The sequence below is a fragment of the Octopus bimaculoides genome, chromosome 5 (assembly GCF_046866305.1).
Source record: "Octopus bimaculoides isolate indiv1 chromosome 5, ASM4686630v1, whole genome shotgun sequence".
NCBI lineage: Eukaryota > Metazoa > Mollusca > Cephalopoda > Octopoda > Octopodidae > Octopus > Octopus bimaculoides.
The window spans coordinates 73,397,322-73,415,924 of record NC_142932.1 but is presented as its reverse complement, the minus strand read 5'-3'; the positions used below and the strand labels follow the sequence as shown (position 1 = coordinate 73,415,924).

At 36.7% G+C, this 18,603-nt stretch overlaps 1 protein-coding gene across 2 annotated transcripts in view; it reads right to left on the bottom strand.

Moving 5' to 3' along the window:
• The window catches only part of LOC106870013 (palmitoyltransferase ZDHHC23), a 35,641-nt gene extending 22,173 nt beyond the window's left edge, over positions 1–13,468 (bottom strand). Inside the window, exons 1-2 of one of the 2 annotated variants that reach the window (XM_014915975.3) lie at positions 13,269–13,468; positions 188–348 (exon numbers count right to left, since the gene is read on the bottom strand). In XM_014915975.3, coding sequence (XP_014771461.1) covers positions 188–300 — 113 coding nt within the window. In that variant the 5' untranslated portion in view covers positions 301–348; positions 13,269–13,468. The remainder of the gene's footprint in view (positions 1–187; positions 349–13,268) is intronic. The other variant, XM_014915977.3, reaches the window with a different exon arrangement.
• Positions 13,469–18,603: the final 5,135 nt, after the last annotated feature.

The following is an 18,603-nucleotide window of genomic DNA, read 5'->3' as shown; positions in this document are numbered from 1 at the left end:
ATCAGTCCTAGAATGTAACTAGTATCTGTTTTATACACACACAAAAAAAAAATCAGTACAGTCAAGCTTTAGAATGGTGAAACAAACACCTACAAGAAGCTGAGTCTGGTAATCTGCCATTTCTGAAGAACCAAAAGCATGCCATAGATTATCTCAAAAATAAAAAAAAAAGACAAAAAACACTTACTTATCACAAGCTTTATCCAAATCTTCACAATCACAACAGCAAGCCAACATGTGACTTCTCTCCCCACTTTTGTTAATATATTCACAGCAACAAAGAATTGTTTGATCAGTCATTTTGATTCTTTAATCCAATATGTCTACTTCTGTTTCAATTAAAATTCTCTGAAATGAAGAGAAGTTGCATAGTTAAAATAAAAATAAGTTTTATGGAAAACAGTATGATTTAACCCTTTTGTTACCATATTTCTGATGAAATATACTGCCTTTGTTTCAATTAATTTTGAAAATAAAGAGAAATTCAGTAAAATAACCTTGTCATTATTCAACAGGTTTTTAGAACAGAAATTAACATAAAATTTTGATGGATGGTTTAAATTTAGACCACTTTATAATAGGAAGTTTGTATCATAAAATCTGGGGCAGTCTCAAGCATGTTGGTATCAAAAGGGTTTATTACATGACTTTTCATCAAACAACATTATTTAATTACAATATTGGTTTCAAATTTTAGCACAAGGCCAGCAATTTCAGGGAAGGGACTAAATCAATTAAATTGACCCCAGTGCTCAGCCAGTACTTATTTTATTGACCCTTCTGAAAGGATGAAAGACAAAGTCAACCCCAGCAAAATTTGACCTCAGAATGTAAAAATGGATGAAATGTGCTAGGCATTTTCTCCACTGTGTTAATAATTCAGCCAGCTTGCCACCTATTTAATTACATGGCCAGCAGGTTTGGAGAAGGGACTAAGTCGATTAAATCGGCCCCAGTGCTCAACATTGACTCCAAAAGGATGAAAGGAATTTGAACTCAGAATGTAAAGATGGATGAAATGCCACTAGGCATTTTGCCTGCTGTGTTAATGATTCTACCAGCTTGCTACCTATTTAATTATAATATTAAGAAGAGAAAAAGTCGACAATTTTTTTTTTACTACAGTAGTCAAGACTAACCACAATAAATTGGGATTAAGAAACAAAATTCCTAATTAAAACAAACCTTCCCTAATATAATTACCATCATTCTAGATGTTTCATTAAAACCTGACTTTTTAGAGAACTATTCTCTAAAAATAACATTGATAATATAAACAAGTGCCAACCTGACAGGAATTCAGATCTGAAATTCAGTTTATCTAGAATTCACTGCAGGGAGGAGATATGATTACAATTTAATCTTTTCAGTAAACTATATCTAAACAGAACAGTGGCTAACAGTCAACAGTGAGTCGTGACATAAGTTTGCTTTGAGGGATTTGGCAAATATATAAAGCTTTAAAATAAACACTATTCTAAAAAGACAAATTGTTAAATTCAGTACAAAATAAATAAATAAATGCAATAATTTATATTATACTAAAATATACTACGCTTTCCTGTTTGCTTTGATTTTAGCGAAAACATTATACTGCGGTGATGAAATACTTCAAATAATGTGCTTTTAACCCCTAAGTATTTAAACAAGCCATATCCAGCCAAAATATCCTTCCTGTTCTATGTTTAGCCTAGCCATATCCAGCCTCTCATGCCTACTCTACAATATTAGTCTAAAACATGTACAATCACATCATCGAAATCTCAAAGCTACAAGATAATGCAGGATGAAGTTCATAACATAATTATTTTTCCTTTGTCATCTCATTTTCTTATACACACACACACACATGTTCTGTCTCAAAGACAAGAGTGTAGGTTATAATTTCGAGATCCTGCATTATTTGTAAATCTCACAAGCATTAACTTTCATTTTCTACATTTCTTTGTTAAAGTTTTTTACTTGAGGTGAAAATTAATTGACAACATCTGTTTCTGAATGATGTTCTTGTTCTTCTTTTTCTTATAGTTCCTCAATTATGTTACAACTATTGACAGCAAGGGTGGTTTTGTTCATCAGCTTTTTAAACATAGGCCAATTACCTTCCAGAAGAGCAATGTCATACAGATGCCACCAAATGCAGACAGCTCTCAGTCTGTGCACATTAGTCAAAAGAGTTCTGAGTCTTGAAATGTGTGGTGCCAATCTTCTAAGAAGCTCAAGTCTGTTGGTGCAATCAGATTGGCCAAGACAATACAAACAGTCACTATGAATGCCAATGTATTCTTCTAATTTTTTCATTTTTTTTTTTCTAATTTCCAAAATAGTCAAGTCTGATGAAATTCCTTGAATAGCTTAATGAAGGTACCTTGTTTTAATGAAGGTACCTTGTTTTAATAAGTTGAGTTTTTTTATCAGGACACCCATCTTCAAATCACAAAGACATTCTAGATTTCATATTCATCATTTTCTTGATCTCCTTTTCCTTGATTTTGTTCATTAACTGGCATAGGTGTTCTTCATTATCAGATAGAATAATTTTGCAATTACTATCTTCAGATTATCTAATCATGTGATCTTAAAACGTTTAATGGCACATATTCAACAGCATTTCTTGGGAACAAATAGCATTCATAAGTAAAAGTATGATACAAATTTTGTCCCCAATAAAGAGCCAATAAGCCATCCTTTTCAACATTTTTCACAAAATTATAAACAATTACTGCAGTATTTTTTTCTTTCTTTGAGTATTAGATTTTTGATGCCCAAAGCAGAAATGTACATTTTAGTTAATCTATTTAGTCCTTTTTTAGAATTTCTTCTATATTTCCTTTTATTAGTAGTAATTTTCCTTTTATAAAATAATTAAGATTTAGTAAGTTTGTGTAAAATAGTGGCTTTTTGAATAAAATATCACTATATTTGTTTAATTTATTTTTCCAATAAAAAAATTTTTTTCTTATATATTGAAACCAGATTTTTCTTATTGTATTTTTTAATCCTTTGTTTTGCAATTACTTGTCTTGCATACCAAACACATGGTTCTGGGTTCAGTCCCACTGCGTGGCACCTTGGGCAAGTGTCTTCTACTATAGCCTCGGGCTGACCAAAGCCTTGTGAGTGGATTTGGTAGACGGAAACTGAAAGAAGCCCGTCGTATATATATATATATATATATATATATATGTATGTATGTATGTGTGTATGTGTTTGTGTGTCTGTGTTTGTCCCCCCAACATCGCTTGACAACTGATGTTGGTGTGTTTACATCCCCGTAACTTAGCGGTTCGGCAAAATAGACCGATAGAATAAGTACTAGGCTTCCAAAGAATAAGTCCAGGGGGCGATTTGCTCGACTAAAGGCGGTGCTCCAGCATGGCCGCAGTCAGATGACTGAAACAAGTAAAAGAGTAAAGAGTAAAAAGAGTAACCTTTAGCTTTTATTTTTTTTTTCTAAATGTTTTTTTGCCATTTTGCATATATTTGTTTTGCTATTTTCTTTTTCTTTTCTTTAGACACTTCTTTTGTATTTTACATTTCTTTGTTTGTAATCTTCATTATTTTAATTTTTTTTTTTTTATATCTTTCTTGCCTTCTTGCATCAGTTGTTTTTGTATTATCTATTTTTTAAAATTCTATATCCTTCTTGAACTTCAGCATGTTTGTTTCTCTTCATTTCTTCTTTATTTTTTCTTTACCCTCCTTATTTTCTTTATCATCCCCAGACTCTGGATTCAGTTACATCCCACCACGATAATAAAAAGCGTTAAAATTAAAGAATCCAAGCGATATTTATTATTTAAAAAATGAATGCTTATTGGGTGTTAATTTATAAAAGCCTACCTTTTAACTCATTTAATATCAAAAATTTTCTGTTATAGTTAGAAATGTAATTATCACCATAAATAATATTACATCTATTTTCAAAGTCCATGACATTAATTTTAAAATTATATAAAATGCAAAGACAAAAATGCACACAATAAATAAACACAGACATTATGGAGAAAAATCATAGAATTAGCTATGACTATATTCTGTAAAAAATTATATAATAAATAAAAAATATCCTATTAACTTTTTTTTAAAAATATATAGTAATAGTAGAAAGCTAGAAAACCAATGTAACACTAAAATAAACTCAGTGAAAATGCAAAATAATTGACAAATAATGACAAATATCATCTCCGTCTTCATTGTGACAGTATTTCTGAAGTTTTTCGAAATTGTTGTTGATGTTTTGGATGTTAAGGATGATCATCAAATGATGACAAAGGCAGTATTTTTCTATTAAAAAAATCAGATCATCAAAATATGGCGCCAATATTAAAATAATCTGATTCTGAAATGTGTAAATCCATGTTTGTATACACACATATAGGTTAACTGAGATATACATAAATGTGTGTGTGTGTGTGTGTGTTTGGATGTGTGTGTGTGTGTATATATATATATATATATATATATTTATATATATATATTTATAAACATAATTAAGGGATTATAAATATATATGAACTTTTAAATAAATTCTCCACCGATAATGGTGCTTACATACCGAAGGGCTTGGTAAAAATTATTAATTGTTGATTTATTAATAAATTAATAAATTGATAAACCTTTACCCTTTTAATTTATATATATATATATATATATATATATATATATATATGCACACAGATACATCCAAACACACACACATATATATATATATATATATATATATATATATATATATATATAGTGACAAAAGAGGAAGAAAAGAAAAAGAAAGAAAGAACCAAAGCACAGGTGTCCATGGCAGACTATGTTATTTTGCCAACATGGTTTACATATAGAAGTACAAAGTACATAAGGAATTAGAGGATGAACAGAAGTTTAATCTTACAGCTGTTACGGCCTAGTTTTGGCAGGCCCCATTCTATCTGAATATTCCTTACCGGAGTGATTATCGGATGACATTTTGAAATGGGGTTACATGCCCGAACCTCTAGGCCTCTTCAGAGATTCACAAAGGGTTACATACAGATGTAGAGCAAGAGGTAAAACAGAGGTGTGGTAGAGACCAGAAGAAAAACAACAGCAAAAATAAGATAGAAATAAAAATAAAAATAAAAATACAATTGAAATCAAAATATAAATAAAAATAAAAATAAAAATGCAAATAAGGGTACAGCAGGAAAAAAAATAATCTTATTTTTGCTGTTGTTTTTCTTCTGGTCTCTACCACACCTCTGTTTTTACCTCTTGCTCTACATCTGTATGTAACCCTTTGTGAATCTCTGAAGAGGCCTAGAGGTTCGGGCATGTAACCCCATTTCAAAATGTCATCCGATAATCACTCCGGTAAGGAATATTCGGATAGAATGGGGCCTGCCAAAACTAGGCCGTAACAGCTGTAAGATTAAACTTCTGTTCATCCTCTAATTCCTTATGTACTTTGTACTTCTATATGTAAACCATGTTGGCAAAATAACATAGTCTGCCATGGACACCTGTGCTTTGGTTCTTTCTTTCTTTTTCTTTTCTTCCTCTCTTTTGTCACTTTTGCTATGAATTAAATTAATGAATTCAACGGGATACACCGTCTGCAAGTAGTTGGGTTCAGCATATTATCCTCCATTTTCTAATTGTTACACAAATTTTGGGTAAAACCTCCACTTTTACCCGCTCCCATTGATTGCACCTAGTATAGCACTAGTGTAGCAATAATTTGGTACCCTCCCAGCAGTATACTGGATAGATACTATCCCTTAGTGGGTTGTACCCCCAACCCCTAACTCTCTCACGTTATATATATATATATAGATATATATTTACATAAACATATATATATCACAGTATAAACTACTCTATCTGATGTTGTGATATGCTGCCAGTCATAATACACTTTGCATTGTTTCAGCTACTCCACAGGTTATATTGGGTCATCCCATAAATAATGAGGATTTTTTTTTCAATTACATGAACTAAAAGTCGGAGGGGGACGGGATAACTACCTGCATCAACTAGCTATAAAAGCAGATAGTAAGTTTACCTTGTACTTATTCTTAGTGCAAGTTTTGAAGAGTGCAATTCGATTTTAACAGTTATTTTTTCAAAGCTATAATGGAAGTGACAAAGTAGCATATTAGGCATATTTTGCTTTATGAGTTCAATAAAGGCAACAGATGAAAGGTTTAGTCCACTTTGAACTTTAAAACCCAAACCAAATGATAACAAAGATCTACTGCAAGCAGCTTGAGCGGCTTAAGTCAGTGCTACAAGAAAAAACGACCACCTTTGGTTTCAAGATGAAAGGTGTTCTTCTATCAGAATAGCACTTGGTCACATATAGCAAGGATGACATTCCAAAAGCTGGAGCAGTTTCAATGGAAAACTATGCCCCACCCACCATTTTCCCTGGATATTGCCCCATCTGATGATCATTTATTCTGCAGTCTTCAAAATCATTTAGACAGAAAAAATATGAATTCTGTAGATGGGGTCAGAACAGTAGTGGAGGACTATTTTTTTTTTGTTATGGACAAGTGAATTTTGGAAGAGGGGCCTTGCAAGTCTACCAGATAGATGGAAGAGCATTGTAGAAAATGAAGGAGAGTATATTTCAGATTAAAAAAGAAACTTGTTTATCTTAATTTTGAAAAATAAAAGAAGCATAAAATAACTGCATTATTTATGGGACGACCCAATGTGTGTGTGTGTGAGGGTGCACAGCTTAGTGGTTAGTGTGTTGTATTCACAATTACTAAATTCCTAGACCAGGTGGTGCATTGTGTTCTTGAGCAAAACATTTCAGCTCATACTGCTCTGCAATCACTTTGACACCTGACACATGGTACATCATGCACCTGTTCAGATAACGTTGATTTGATGGAAAGATTGAACTAATGTGCAGTATGAACCTCTGATCACTATAAACAAATCATTTATGCAGCTTGTTCGGCAAAAGCTTAGCGTTCATATGTTTCCTGTCTTCAACAGGAGAGTCCATCATATATATATATATATATATATATATATATATATCATCGTCATCGTTTAACGTCCGCTTTCCATGCTAGCATGGGTTGGACGATTTGACTGAGGACTGATGAAACCAGATGGCTACACCAATCTGATTTGGCAGAGTTTCTACAGCTGGATGCCCTTCCTAACGCCATATATATATATATATATATATATATATATATATATATATATATATATATATATATACATATATATATACATATATATACATATATATATATACATACACACACATATAATATGTGTAGGCATACATACACAAATGTCCCCTGCCAAGTTTGTTTCCTCATAACTATCAGAAAAATGGATATCTTTTAATGGGATTTGCTATAAATACAGGTCAGATAATGTAGATTCCAATTATATTGGAATTTGTAGTGCAAAATTTTTTCCAGTGGTGAGAAGAAAACTTACATGAGTCAGCTTTGTTAGCTCATAACTTTCAGAAAAATGGGTCAAATTTTCTACAAATACCTTTTAGATAGAGTAGATTAGAATTATATCAGAATTTGATATGAAAAACAAAAATGATGAGCACAAGCACATACATACTGCCACGAATGTTTTTAAAATTTCTAGTTTCAGGGTTCAGTCCCACTACATGACACCTTGGGCAAATGTCTTCTACTTTAGCCTCAGGCTGATGTAAGCCTTGTGAGTGGATTTGGTTGATGGAAACTGAAAGAAGCCTGTCGTATAAAAATATATGTGTGTGTGTGTGGTGTAGTGTGTGTGTGTGTGTGTGTGTGTGTGTGTGCGTGCGTGTGTGTTTGTACACCTTTGTGTCTGTGTTTGACCCCCACCACCACTTGATAACCAGTGTTAATGCATTTACATTGTCATAACTTAGCAGTTTGATTAAAGAGACTGATAGAATAAATACCAGGCTTTAAAAAAATACTAAGTTCAATTTATTTGACTAAAAGTTCTTCAAGGCGGTGCCCCAGTATGATTGCAATCTAATGACTGAAATAAGTATAAAAGATAAAAAAAAAAAATACATGTGATGCGTATCAATATGCATGTGTGCATGGCCACCAAATTTTTCTCATATTAAATTATGATATAATCGTAATCTACACACTTTGAAAAATAGGTTGGTGGTGGGTACATTTGTGAAAGTATGCCTACATATATATATATATATATGCATACCTATACAAGGCCACCTCTAAGCAACATCTAAACAACCATGGGTCCTCTTTTAAAATCTCTGAGAGGCGAATTGTTGTTCCAAGAGTGAAGTGTTTAGCTGGTACCCTCATGAGAGGAAATTTGCATTGGAAATATTCAATGTCTAACTAGTGAATGGACATTGTGCATATACTGAGCGTTTCTGGACACAACTAGGACTGGTCGCAGGGAGATAACTCAGTAAAATTTCGTTTCAGTTTTTTTTTCCTGCAATCCTGACTGACCAAGACTGTTTTCTTATCTCCAGTAGTAAAGAGGCTATGTGCATCCAGCCTGCAGGTCTAACGGTTACCTATATTGCTAAGAGCATTATAGGTACAAAACCAATGGTAACTTCTTGACAAGCCATAACTAACAATTATATTAATTACGTATATATATCATCATTTAACATCAGAGAGTGTGGTCACATGCATCCATCTGTAAAAACCATGCCAAAACAGACAGTCAGAGCCTGGTGCAGCCCTAGCAGCTGGCCAGCTCCTGTCAAACCATCCAACCATGCGCGCGATCGTGATCGACTGCGTGGTACATGGAATCAATGTGATGATGGGGAGGATGCCATTGTCCGTTTGGGAGGTGTAATGGTCAATGAAGCCAGTGTAACGTTTGGTGATATGGGGGTGCTATGCACCTTGAGTCCGTGACAGGAGAGTGGTGAGAGATGTGAAGAAAAATATGCTGCACACACCATTACAGACAAGGATTACCGGGCTGTGTTGAACAGCCGGCAGTGGACAGTGGAATGGTACTGGAAGGGAGATCCCCCAACATTGAAAAATGCAGTAGACTGCTATCATCATACACTGAAAGGGGAAGCGGGTTCAAGAGAGAGGTGGAATGGTGGATCAAGGAAGGCATTCTGATCCCTTGGAAGGAGGAAGTGGAGAGTGGAGTGCTACCACTGAAGCATAAAGTCAGGCCAGTATTAAATTTCCGAGAGCTGAACAACCATGTAGTGTGCCATATGGACAGTGGAGCCATGGACATTTGCAGCGAAACCTTGAGAGAATTGAGGTAGATGAGAGGGGCCTCCACAATCGTCGATTTGAAGTCGGCATACCTGCAGCTGCATGTGGCTGAGAGACTGTGGAAATATCAGCTAGTAAGGTATAAGGGTCGATCATACTGCCTGACCAGGTTGGGATTTGGGCTAAATTCAGCACCGAAGATTATGGCAATGATCTTCAAAACCATCCTGGGAAAGGTGAGCTGAAGGAGTGAGGTGGAGTGACAACGTGAGCGAGAAGACAACTGCCATGATGCAAGAAGTCTTGGAGAGAGTGATTGTGGAGGACCCAGTAAGAGGAAACTGGTATGTGCCCAAATTGAAGGATGGGATCATGTGGTGTGATGCCAGCAACATAGCAACGGGAGTTATCCTGGAAATTGGAGGTGTCGTGGTAGAGGATGTGGCCTGGCTCAGGAAGAAGGACTGCAACCACATCAACTGGTGGAGCTGGATCCCGTGTTGAAGGGGCTGAACCTGGCCCTGAGGTGGGAGCTGCGTATCATTGAGATCCAGACTGATTCGGGCACTGTACTTGGATGGGTGGGATCAGTGGTCACCGGCGAGTGGAGGGTGCAAACCAAAGGGGGCGCAGAGATGCTGATAAGACGGCATTTGGGAATTCTGGATAAGCTAGCTGCCAAGTTTGACCTGAGACTGAGTGTGGTTTTTGTGGCGTCTGATAGGAATAGAGTGGATGTCCTGACCAGAGTAAAGAAAGCCTGGTTGCAGGTGCTGGAGGATCTGGAGCAAGAGTGACTGCAGTGTGTCGACTGAGTGACTCAGAGCTGAGGAGACTGCATACCATGCATCACATGGGGGTGGACAAGACACTGTTCCTAGCCAGGAAAGTTGACTCTGATGTGACCAGGCAGAGTGTGCAGAGAGTAGTTGGGATCTGCAACAGGTACCAGTCCATTGACCTCGCACCATGTATGTATGAGGCACGAAGCATTCCAGTGGAATACAACTGGAAATGACTGGCAGTGGATGTGATGCACTACCGGCAGGGGATATGGTCGACTGCAGACCAGGGCAGTTGGCCATATGGAGGGAGATGAAGATGGGGACCGCAAAGGAAATCACAAGAATACTCAATGAAATATTCCTAGAATGAGGTCCCGTGGATGAGCTGCTTGTGGACAATAGCACTGCATTTTGCTCGGAGGTGCTGAGGGAAATGCTTGACAAGTGGCATGTTAGCTGTTTCTTCAGGGTGGCATACCGGCCAAGTGGCAATGGGGTTGTGGAGAGGCATCATCGCACCATCAAGACTATAGCAGAGAGGGACCACATCTCACCAGTCAAGGCCGTTTTTTGGTATATGTGGCCCAGGTTGGGACAGCATGAGGAGTCAGTGTCACACAGGGCAATATTCAAGTATGAGTGGAGACATTCATGTACCACATCGCCACAACCCGCAGAAGAGAAAGAGCATGCCTTTGTGCAGGTCGGGAAAGAAGTATGGGTTAAACCCCCAACTGTACAGTGCACACCACAATGGGGAAAAGGGACAATAACCTCTGTAAATCTGTAGATGGCATGCCACGTCATGCTTTGGATGTGTGCAGGATCATCACTAAGACGGAGGATGGAGCCAACAGTAATGGACGAGAGGACGAAGCTGGTAGCAACATACCAGGAACCGATGCCAGTCGCAGAGGGAGCGGTGCCCTCCTCACTGGTTGGCTGATTACGAGACAAATTAAGGCATGTGGTCAGGGTTGAGGAGAGGGTATGAGTAGGTTGGTTGAATGGTCTTCAGATCAGGGGGAGGTGTGTGGTGTTAGGAGTCAGGCTGTGTTGTAGGGAAGGACCAGAAGTGAGGGAGTACGCATGTCCTGTCAGAAGTGGGGCCTATAGGTCCTACCGGAAGGGCCACAACAAGCATGCGGGGTTGCTGAGGCATGAACAGTCATCTGGTAGTGGACAGTGTACGAGAGCAGTCGCATCAGACGGTGTGGCAGCAGACAGAGCACATGCACGTTGTGAGTGACCCTTCCAGATTGACAGGTAAGCCAACTGCAATTCTCACTTTGCTTCCGTCTTTTTCTTCCTGAAAGAACAAATATCCTGAAATCAAAACAGTGATGTAGAAATCAGACGTCCAGTGGCTTCGAAGCTTATCAATCAAACCAACATTGTAATAAAGGAATCTAAAGATAATTAGTAAATGGAAGTAGAAGAGAAAGTAAATGATAAAGAATATTTACAAAGATATCTGTGAAACAGTAGTCCAATGAAAACTGTAATTAACAATTTTTAATGTCTATAGTAAATCTTTACACAATACTTTAAATTAATTGGTTAGAAAAATATCTTTCAAAGTAACTTATGATAAAATATTTTTGTGGATCCTAAATGTCTGATGCTCAAAATAATAAAATCCAAAGACTATCTTTGAAAAAGATAGGACAGAGACTTTTTTTTCCCTTTTGGTGTAGTTTTAGAATAATTGTCTTTTGGAATCCCATACATTGTGAGATGCAAGAGGGATTTTTTGTCTTAGCATTCCTGTGTTTTACATAGTGGAAATATGATTCTGACATTTTTTAATCCCCCAAAATTGTAATTTTTTTTTTTTTTTCATTTTGCTTCCCCTAACACTTTCCAAAGAAGTATAAGACTTCAAAGGACGGCTATTAGTTATTACAAATCTTCTCCATAAAACTATATAACTATATTATAACAAAGTTAAAGGTGAAATAGGTGAATACATGGTCCAAAATTCCGCCAATTTATGATTGAAGACAAATCATTCGTGAGTAAAAAACATTCTGAAATATTAAGAATTCATGTCAATACACAGAAATCGTGACGAGCGGTTGGGTATTGTTGTGACTCCAATGAGATTATTCAGTAACCTATTATCAAAGACGATCCAACTGTAACAACACCGTCATATAGTAAATACGTTTTATAAGACTTTTGAAAGGATCTGGTTGTTATTTCTTGGCGGCAGAACTACCTCATAGATGTCTTACAATTCTGGAGTATAATAATAGTTTCAAAGTTTGGCACAGAGCCACTAAATTTTGAGGGGAGGTGAAAATCGATTACATCGACTCCATTATTTGACTGATACTTATTTGATCGATTCCCCCAGAGTATGAAAGGCAAAGACGACCTTGGCAGAATTTGAACTCAGAACATAGTGGCAGACGAAATACTACTAAGTACTTGGTCCAGTGTGGTAATCATTCTGCCACCTCGCCGCCTTCCTCTAAAGTATAATAACTAGCTGGATCCATAGATATTCCGCGAAGTAAGTAATCTCTACAACATTCATATATTTTATGTTCAAAAAATAATTTTCGCGCTACGAAATAGATCACACTGAAAGCATTTCACCGCAGAGCAACATATGAAATGCAACAATATTTCCGGTGTGTGTATTACTTTAAAATAAAATCTTGTAAACGTTTTTAGCTGAAAAATCGTTTACGATGAAGTTTTTACTATAGCCAGATCAATTTCTGTTCAATCATCATCCCTGTCATTAACGACTATTTACGATCGGATTGGATCAAATGAAAAGAAACGATTGACTTGGTTTATTAAATACGACTGCAATAATTTCGTATTTAATATATACGATTTTCTTATATAAACAAATACATACATTCACTTAAACATACTCCTTATATAATTGTGAAATAAATATGAATATATGGTATAGATATGCTCTACTAAATATAAAAAACAGTACAGATACACTAAAACCAGAAATTGTGGTATATCATAATTTTTTTATAATCATCAAAGCGAAGGTAGCAATACAAACATTAGCTAGAGAAACATGAACAAATTAACGATTCATAAATGCAGTAATTTACAGAAGAAAATTTTCATTTAATGTTCATTAAATAGTTCTCTATATATTTTGGATTGATAGGTCTTTACCACCGTGGCAAACGGGCAGAGCATGATAATGTTAGACGTTTAAGAAAATGGGAAATAAAAACAAGTTAGGCTAAAAGCTCGTCTGCATGAATGAAAAAGCATGTAAATATAACAATGTTCTTTTACACACCTACAGAATTCCTTCTTCCGACATGGAATTAGTTGAATGGTAACATATCCTCTGGTAATCAGATCAAATCTATACAATTTGGAGCGTCTATACTCTCATATGTGCATTACTTAATAATTATCTGTTATACCACCCACCGACAGCGCACCAACAAACACTCTCTCTCTCCTCCCCCTCTCTCTCTCGCTTTACGGCTGACTAATATTTTCTTATTTCATTGGAGAGTTCTTTACGCACACCCACAGCGACCGTCCTTTTCTTCAAGTTGCGTATATGTATCTAGGTTTGAGTGGAGGCGCAATGGCCCAGTGGTTAGGGCAGCGGACTCGCGGTCATAGGATCGCGGTTTTGATTCCCAGCCCGGGCGTTGTGAGCGAAAACACCTAAAGCTCCACGAGGCTCCGACAGCGGATGGTGGCGAACCCTGCTGTACTCTTTCTGTTGTAGGTCAGCCGTGTCACGCTGAATACCCCTGAGAACTACGTTGAGGGTACACGTGTCTGTGGAGTGCTCAGCCACTTGCACGTTAATTTCACTAGCAGGCTGTTCCGTTGATCGCATCAACTGGAACCCTCGACGTCGTAAGCGACGGAGTGCCAACAACAACAAATCTAGGTTTGATGATACAGACGGGAAACATCGCCGTGGTAATACCGCCAACGTGTTGAACCTTGGTAGTGTGCGACCAACTGAGGCAATTAGTGTTTTTTACCTTTTTTCTTCCCTTTGTTTTTCTTTTCTTGTTTCACTCATCCCATTTTTTTGTCCCGGTTTTGGATTAATATTATTAATGTGGTTTTGTATTAAATATGTATCATGCATATGTGTTATATTCTAATAAAATATATATTTATTAGATGCTTGCAATTGAAAAGAAAAAGAAATCAAAACATCAGTTTTATATACGTTTTTTATTAATAATCAGTAGAATTCATAGAGTGACTTAAGGACCAAGAGTTTCGTGCGTTTGTACTTATTACACTTATCACCAGTTTCATAAGTGCCAACTAACGAAACTCTCGGCTCTTGAGTCTCCCTGTAACTTCTGCCAACTCTGTAACATTCCTCCAGTCCGTTACAGAATTATTCATTTACAGCTCAGTGGACTTGAGCAACGTGAAATGATATGTATTGCTCAAAAACAATGCACATTGGTCAGGGAATTGAAACCACGATCTCGCAATTGTGAGTGCAACACCAGCCACTTGGCTACACTCCTTCACACACACACATATACACGTATATATATAGATATATATTATACCAGGTGCAAGGGCCCAGGAACAGGGGGTGCACCTGCACCCCCTAGAATTTTCAGGGGGTGCAAGATCAAAATTTGCACCCCCTACATAATCTTACCAGTTTCAGAAAAAAAGTGTCGGCACTATCATGCTATTAGCTGTCCGAACTTTCGAGTGATAGATAGATAGAGAGAGAGACAGACAGACATATAGCTCGCTCCGGCCAGTCATGGTATTAGCTGTCAGTAGCCAAAGAATCGACAGGCCAGCAACAGGCAGACAGACAGATACTTCACTAGCAGGCAGTGAGCACTTTCACTTCTGACAGCTAATAGCATGATAGTGCCTTTATATTTACCCACTTCTCTACCTGTAAAGTAAGCTCTCCTCCGGTTATATGGTTTTACCGTATATTATCATATACATATATATATATGTGTGTGTGTGTGTGTGCGTATGTGTGTGTGTGTATGTATATATATATAGTGAGAGAGAGAGAGGTAGGTAGGTACATATGCAAGCACACATACACGCACGCATATATATATACGAATGTATGTATTTGTGTCTGAATGTCACCCCACCATCGCCTGATAACTAATGTTGATGCGATTATGCCCCCGTAACTTGGCGGTTCGAAAAAAGAGGTGATAGAATTAATACGAGGCTTCCAAAGAATAATTCCTGGCGTTGATTTGTTCAAATAAAAGACGGTGCTCTAGTATAGCCTATCGTTTTTTGAAGCATATTGGATGGGACGTCATGTTGCTAGTTTTGCCAATAAAAACACAAGCACTATTTATTTGATGTTCACTATTTGTTTTTCAGGTTTTTGTTCGACCAGAGTTCTTTTGTTACAATTCAGTGGCCTTATACGTGGTTCTATACTTATTTTTTCTTTCTTGTGTCTGCCCTTTTTAATCATCTGCCATGTTGTATTCAACAGAAATTCAAAATCTTATGGGAAACTTCGTAAATCTTGTAAGGGAACTTGCTGAAGAATACAGTGCAGAAGTAAGTCAGTGGTTTAAGCGTCAGGACAATTTCCTCTCTGATACAACTCAAAATGAAATTTTAGAGGCATATGCTCATAACATTTTACATGAGATCAAAATAAAAGTAGAAAATTCCAGATTTATTGGCATTATATGTGATGGTACCACTAATTGCTCTGGCATGGAACAAGTATCAATCACTGTCCGGTACGTTTCTGAAGACCTGAATGTCAATGAGGATTTTCTAGGTTTTTATAATCCCCCTGACTGCTCTTCGAATACACTGACTAAGATTTTTCTAGATATTTTTTGTCGCCTAAACATTTCACTTGACTCAAAGCTATGCTGTTTTTCATTTGATGGTGCAAGTACCATGAGTGGAAAACATTTCAGATGTACAAATGCGATTGAAAAATTTGTTCCCAGGTACATATTTTGTACACTGTGGAAACCACTCTCCAGACCTTGTCCTCCAAGAAGTTAGTTCTAAGTTTACTTTTGTAGCTGATGCACTGAACTTTGTTCATCAACATGCCATTTTTGTAAAAGTCACCAAAAAGAAAAGCACAATGGACAAATCTTTGTGGTGAGAATGTCATCATGTTGCAAGCAGTGTGTCCAACTCGGTGGTGCATTAGAGCAACAGCACTGAAATGAGCAGAAAACAATTATAAGAATATTCAAAATTTTTTGCTTGACCTTCTTAATGACTCATCGTTAAGAGCAACAACAAAGGCTACTGTTAAAGGGCTGCTAAAACAATCTGGCAAAGCTTCCACTTTGTTCAGCATTAAAATCGCTGGGGATATATTTGGGGTATGTGAGCCAGTCGCACGTAGCTTACAGCGTCCAGGCACGACAGCCGGTGATTGCTTGAAATTGATTGAAAAGTTGAAAACCTCTCTTTCAAAAATGAGAAGTGAGAAGGTTTTTGAAAAATATTTTGATGAAGTATCCTCTTCTGACTTGGTGAAAATACCCAACATTTCGCGATCTAAAAATACACCACTGCGCTTTAGGCACACAACAACTACTGAAGAAGTTGCTCTTTCTGTCACCGATGACTGGTGTCGGCAATTTTTCTCTATAGTGGCTGTCATCGAAAATGAATTGACTCACCGCTTTCAGCAACAGGGAATACGTGTATGCTCTGAGCGAGTGGAGTTGCTGTTGTCAGCAGTCAATTGTGGAGTATTTAACTTTGAAAATGCACATCTACCTGCTTCTTTTGATTTGCTCTTACTGTCATCTCAAAGCAAACTTCTTGCTGGCCTATGGACGGAAAGGGAAAATTTGCCTAAATTATTTAATGACATAGTTGATAAATGGAGAGTGTCTGATGCTATTTTTCGTTCTAGTATGCCACAAGTGTTGGCGTTAATGCAGCTTGTCTTGTCTTCACCTGTATCTGTTGCATCAAGCAAAAGAACATTCAGTGCACTTCACCATTTGAAGACCTGGCTCCGTACCACAATGACACAACACCGTCTTACACATACGATGAAAACACTTTGCACATCCTCATGAAACCTTTCATTAACAAAACGTGTGAGCATAGGAAAACTTTTGGAATATGTTGATACAGTTTTTTTCATATACGTGTGTATTATGGAGTGATGCAAAAACTCGGCTTACTTCCATTTTAACACTTCTTATAGCTTCATTATTTCTTGGTAAACTGACATTTGAATGTTCAGAGAAAACTTCAAAAGTAACTATTAGTGGCTTCTCTTCAAGATGAACAAAATTTGGCATCATGCTGTTATCAAGTACCTGTAGAAAAAGGATTTAGTCCCCAAGGACATGTTGATATATCGGAGGATGATGCTCCAGTTTTATCAACAGTGCAAAGCTGATTAACTGATTTGAGCAGAGATAATTTTGAGAAGACTAATGATCTGAACAGTCTGCAACTGCTTCCACTGGAGAAAAAATATAAATTGCTAATGTTATTAGCATATCACGTGTGAGGGCTGAGAATATTCTACACAATAAATTTGGCATGATGAAAGTTTCTGCTTGGTGGGTGTTGCTTCTTCTGACACCTGATTAAAAGGGCACCAGGCTGATCACATTTCGATAATATCTGACATTGCTTGAGGCAAATCCAGTTTCCTTAAATGTGTTGGGTTTATCATTTTGAGTTAGAGAATAAGAGATAATCTAACAGTGGAGACACTCCTCAACACTTACTCTAAAGAAGGTCATCAAGATCGTTTAAGCTGCAGGGAAGGTGATGGCCTCAGTATTTTGGATTGCAAAAAGCATCGTGTTTATTGACTACTTTCAAAGGCTCTCACTATCAATGGAGAGTGTTGTACTGTGCCACCTTTCTAAGGCAGTTGCGAAAGGCTATCAAGGCCAAACGCAAGGAAAACTGTCGAGTATGTTTTTCTTTCATCGAAACAAATACTCCAGTGCACAAGTAATTGGTTTCGATGGCTGCTGTGTGTGATTGGCTTTGAACTGCTAAGCCACTTTAGTGATTTGACCTCATCTTATTATCTATATCCCCTACATATATATAAAAAAAATACTCGGCTTGGAACCAATATCATAGTGATGATGTCTTATCAGCTGTTGAAAACTTGTTTAACTAACAGGATAGCTTCTTTTCCAAGGCAATCGAAGCAATGAATCGCTGAAAGAAGTATGTAGATATCTTTTCTGTTTGATTTTCACTTTTCAATTGCCTCAATTTTATTCCAATTTCAAAATTGTGTATTGTTCACATGAACTAAACCAACAGTATGTTTATCCAACATTTCACAAAACTTTATTAAAAGTTCCATCGTTGAATGTTTTAACATTGTAATGTTGTCACCTTGTATAAAATGCCAGCTTCCACATCCTGTTCTCTGATGGAGGGAAAATGATCAAACTTTAAACCCCTGTTACAGTTTTCTAAAGTTTTTCTGGAATAAGTGAATAGCATCAGATTCAACGGGAAAAATTACACCAATATATCAAATTTGAAAATTTTCGCTTAATTTTAAAATTTCAGAAGGTGAAATCAAGCAGAAAAGATCCTAATATTAAAAAATGAACTTCATTTGGTCACATTCTATGAGAATATATTGGTCAGCCTGTTAACTTTCC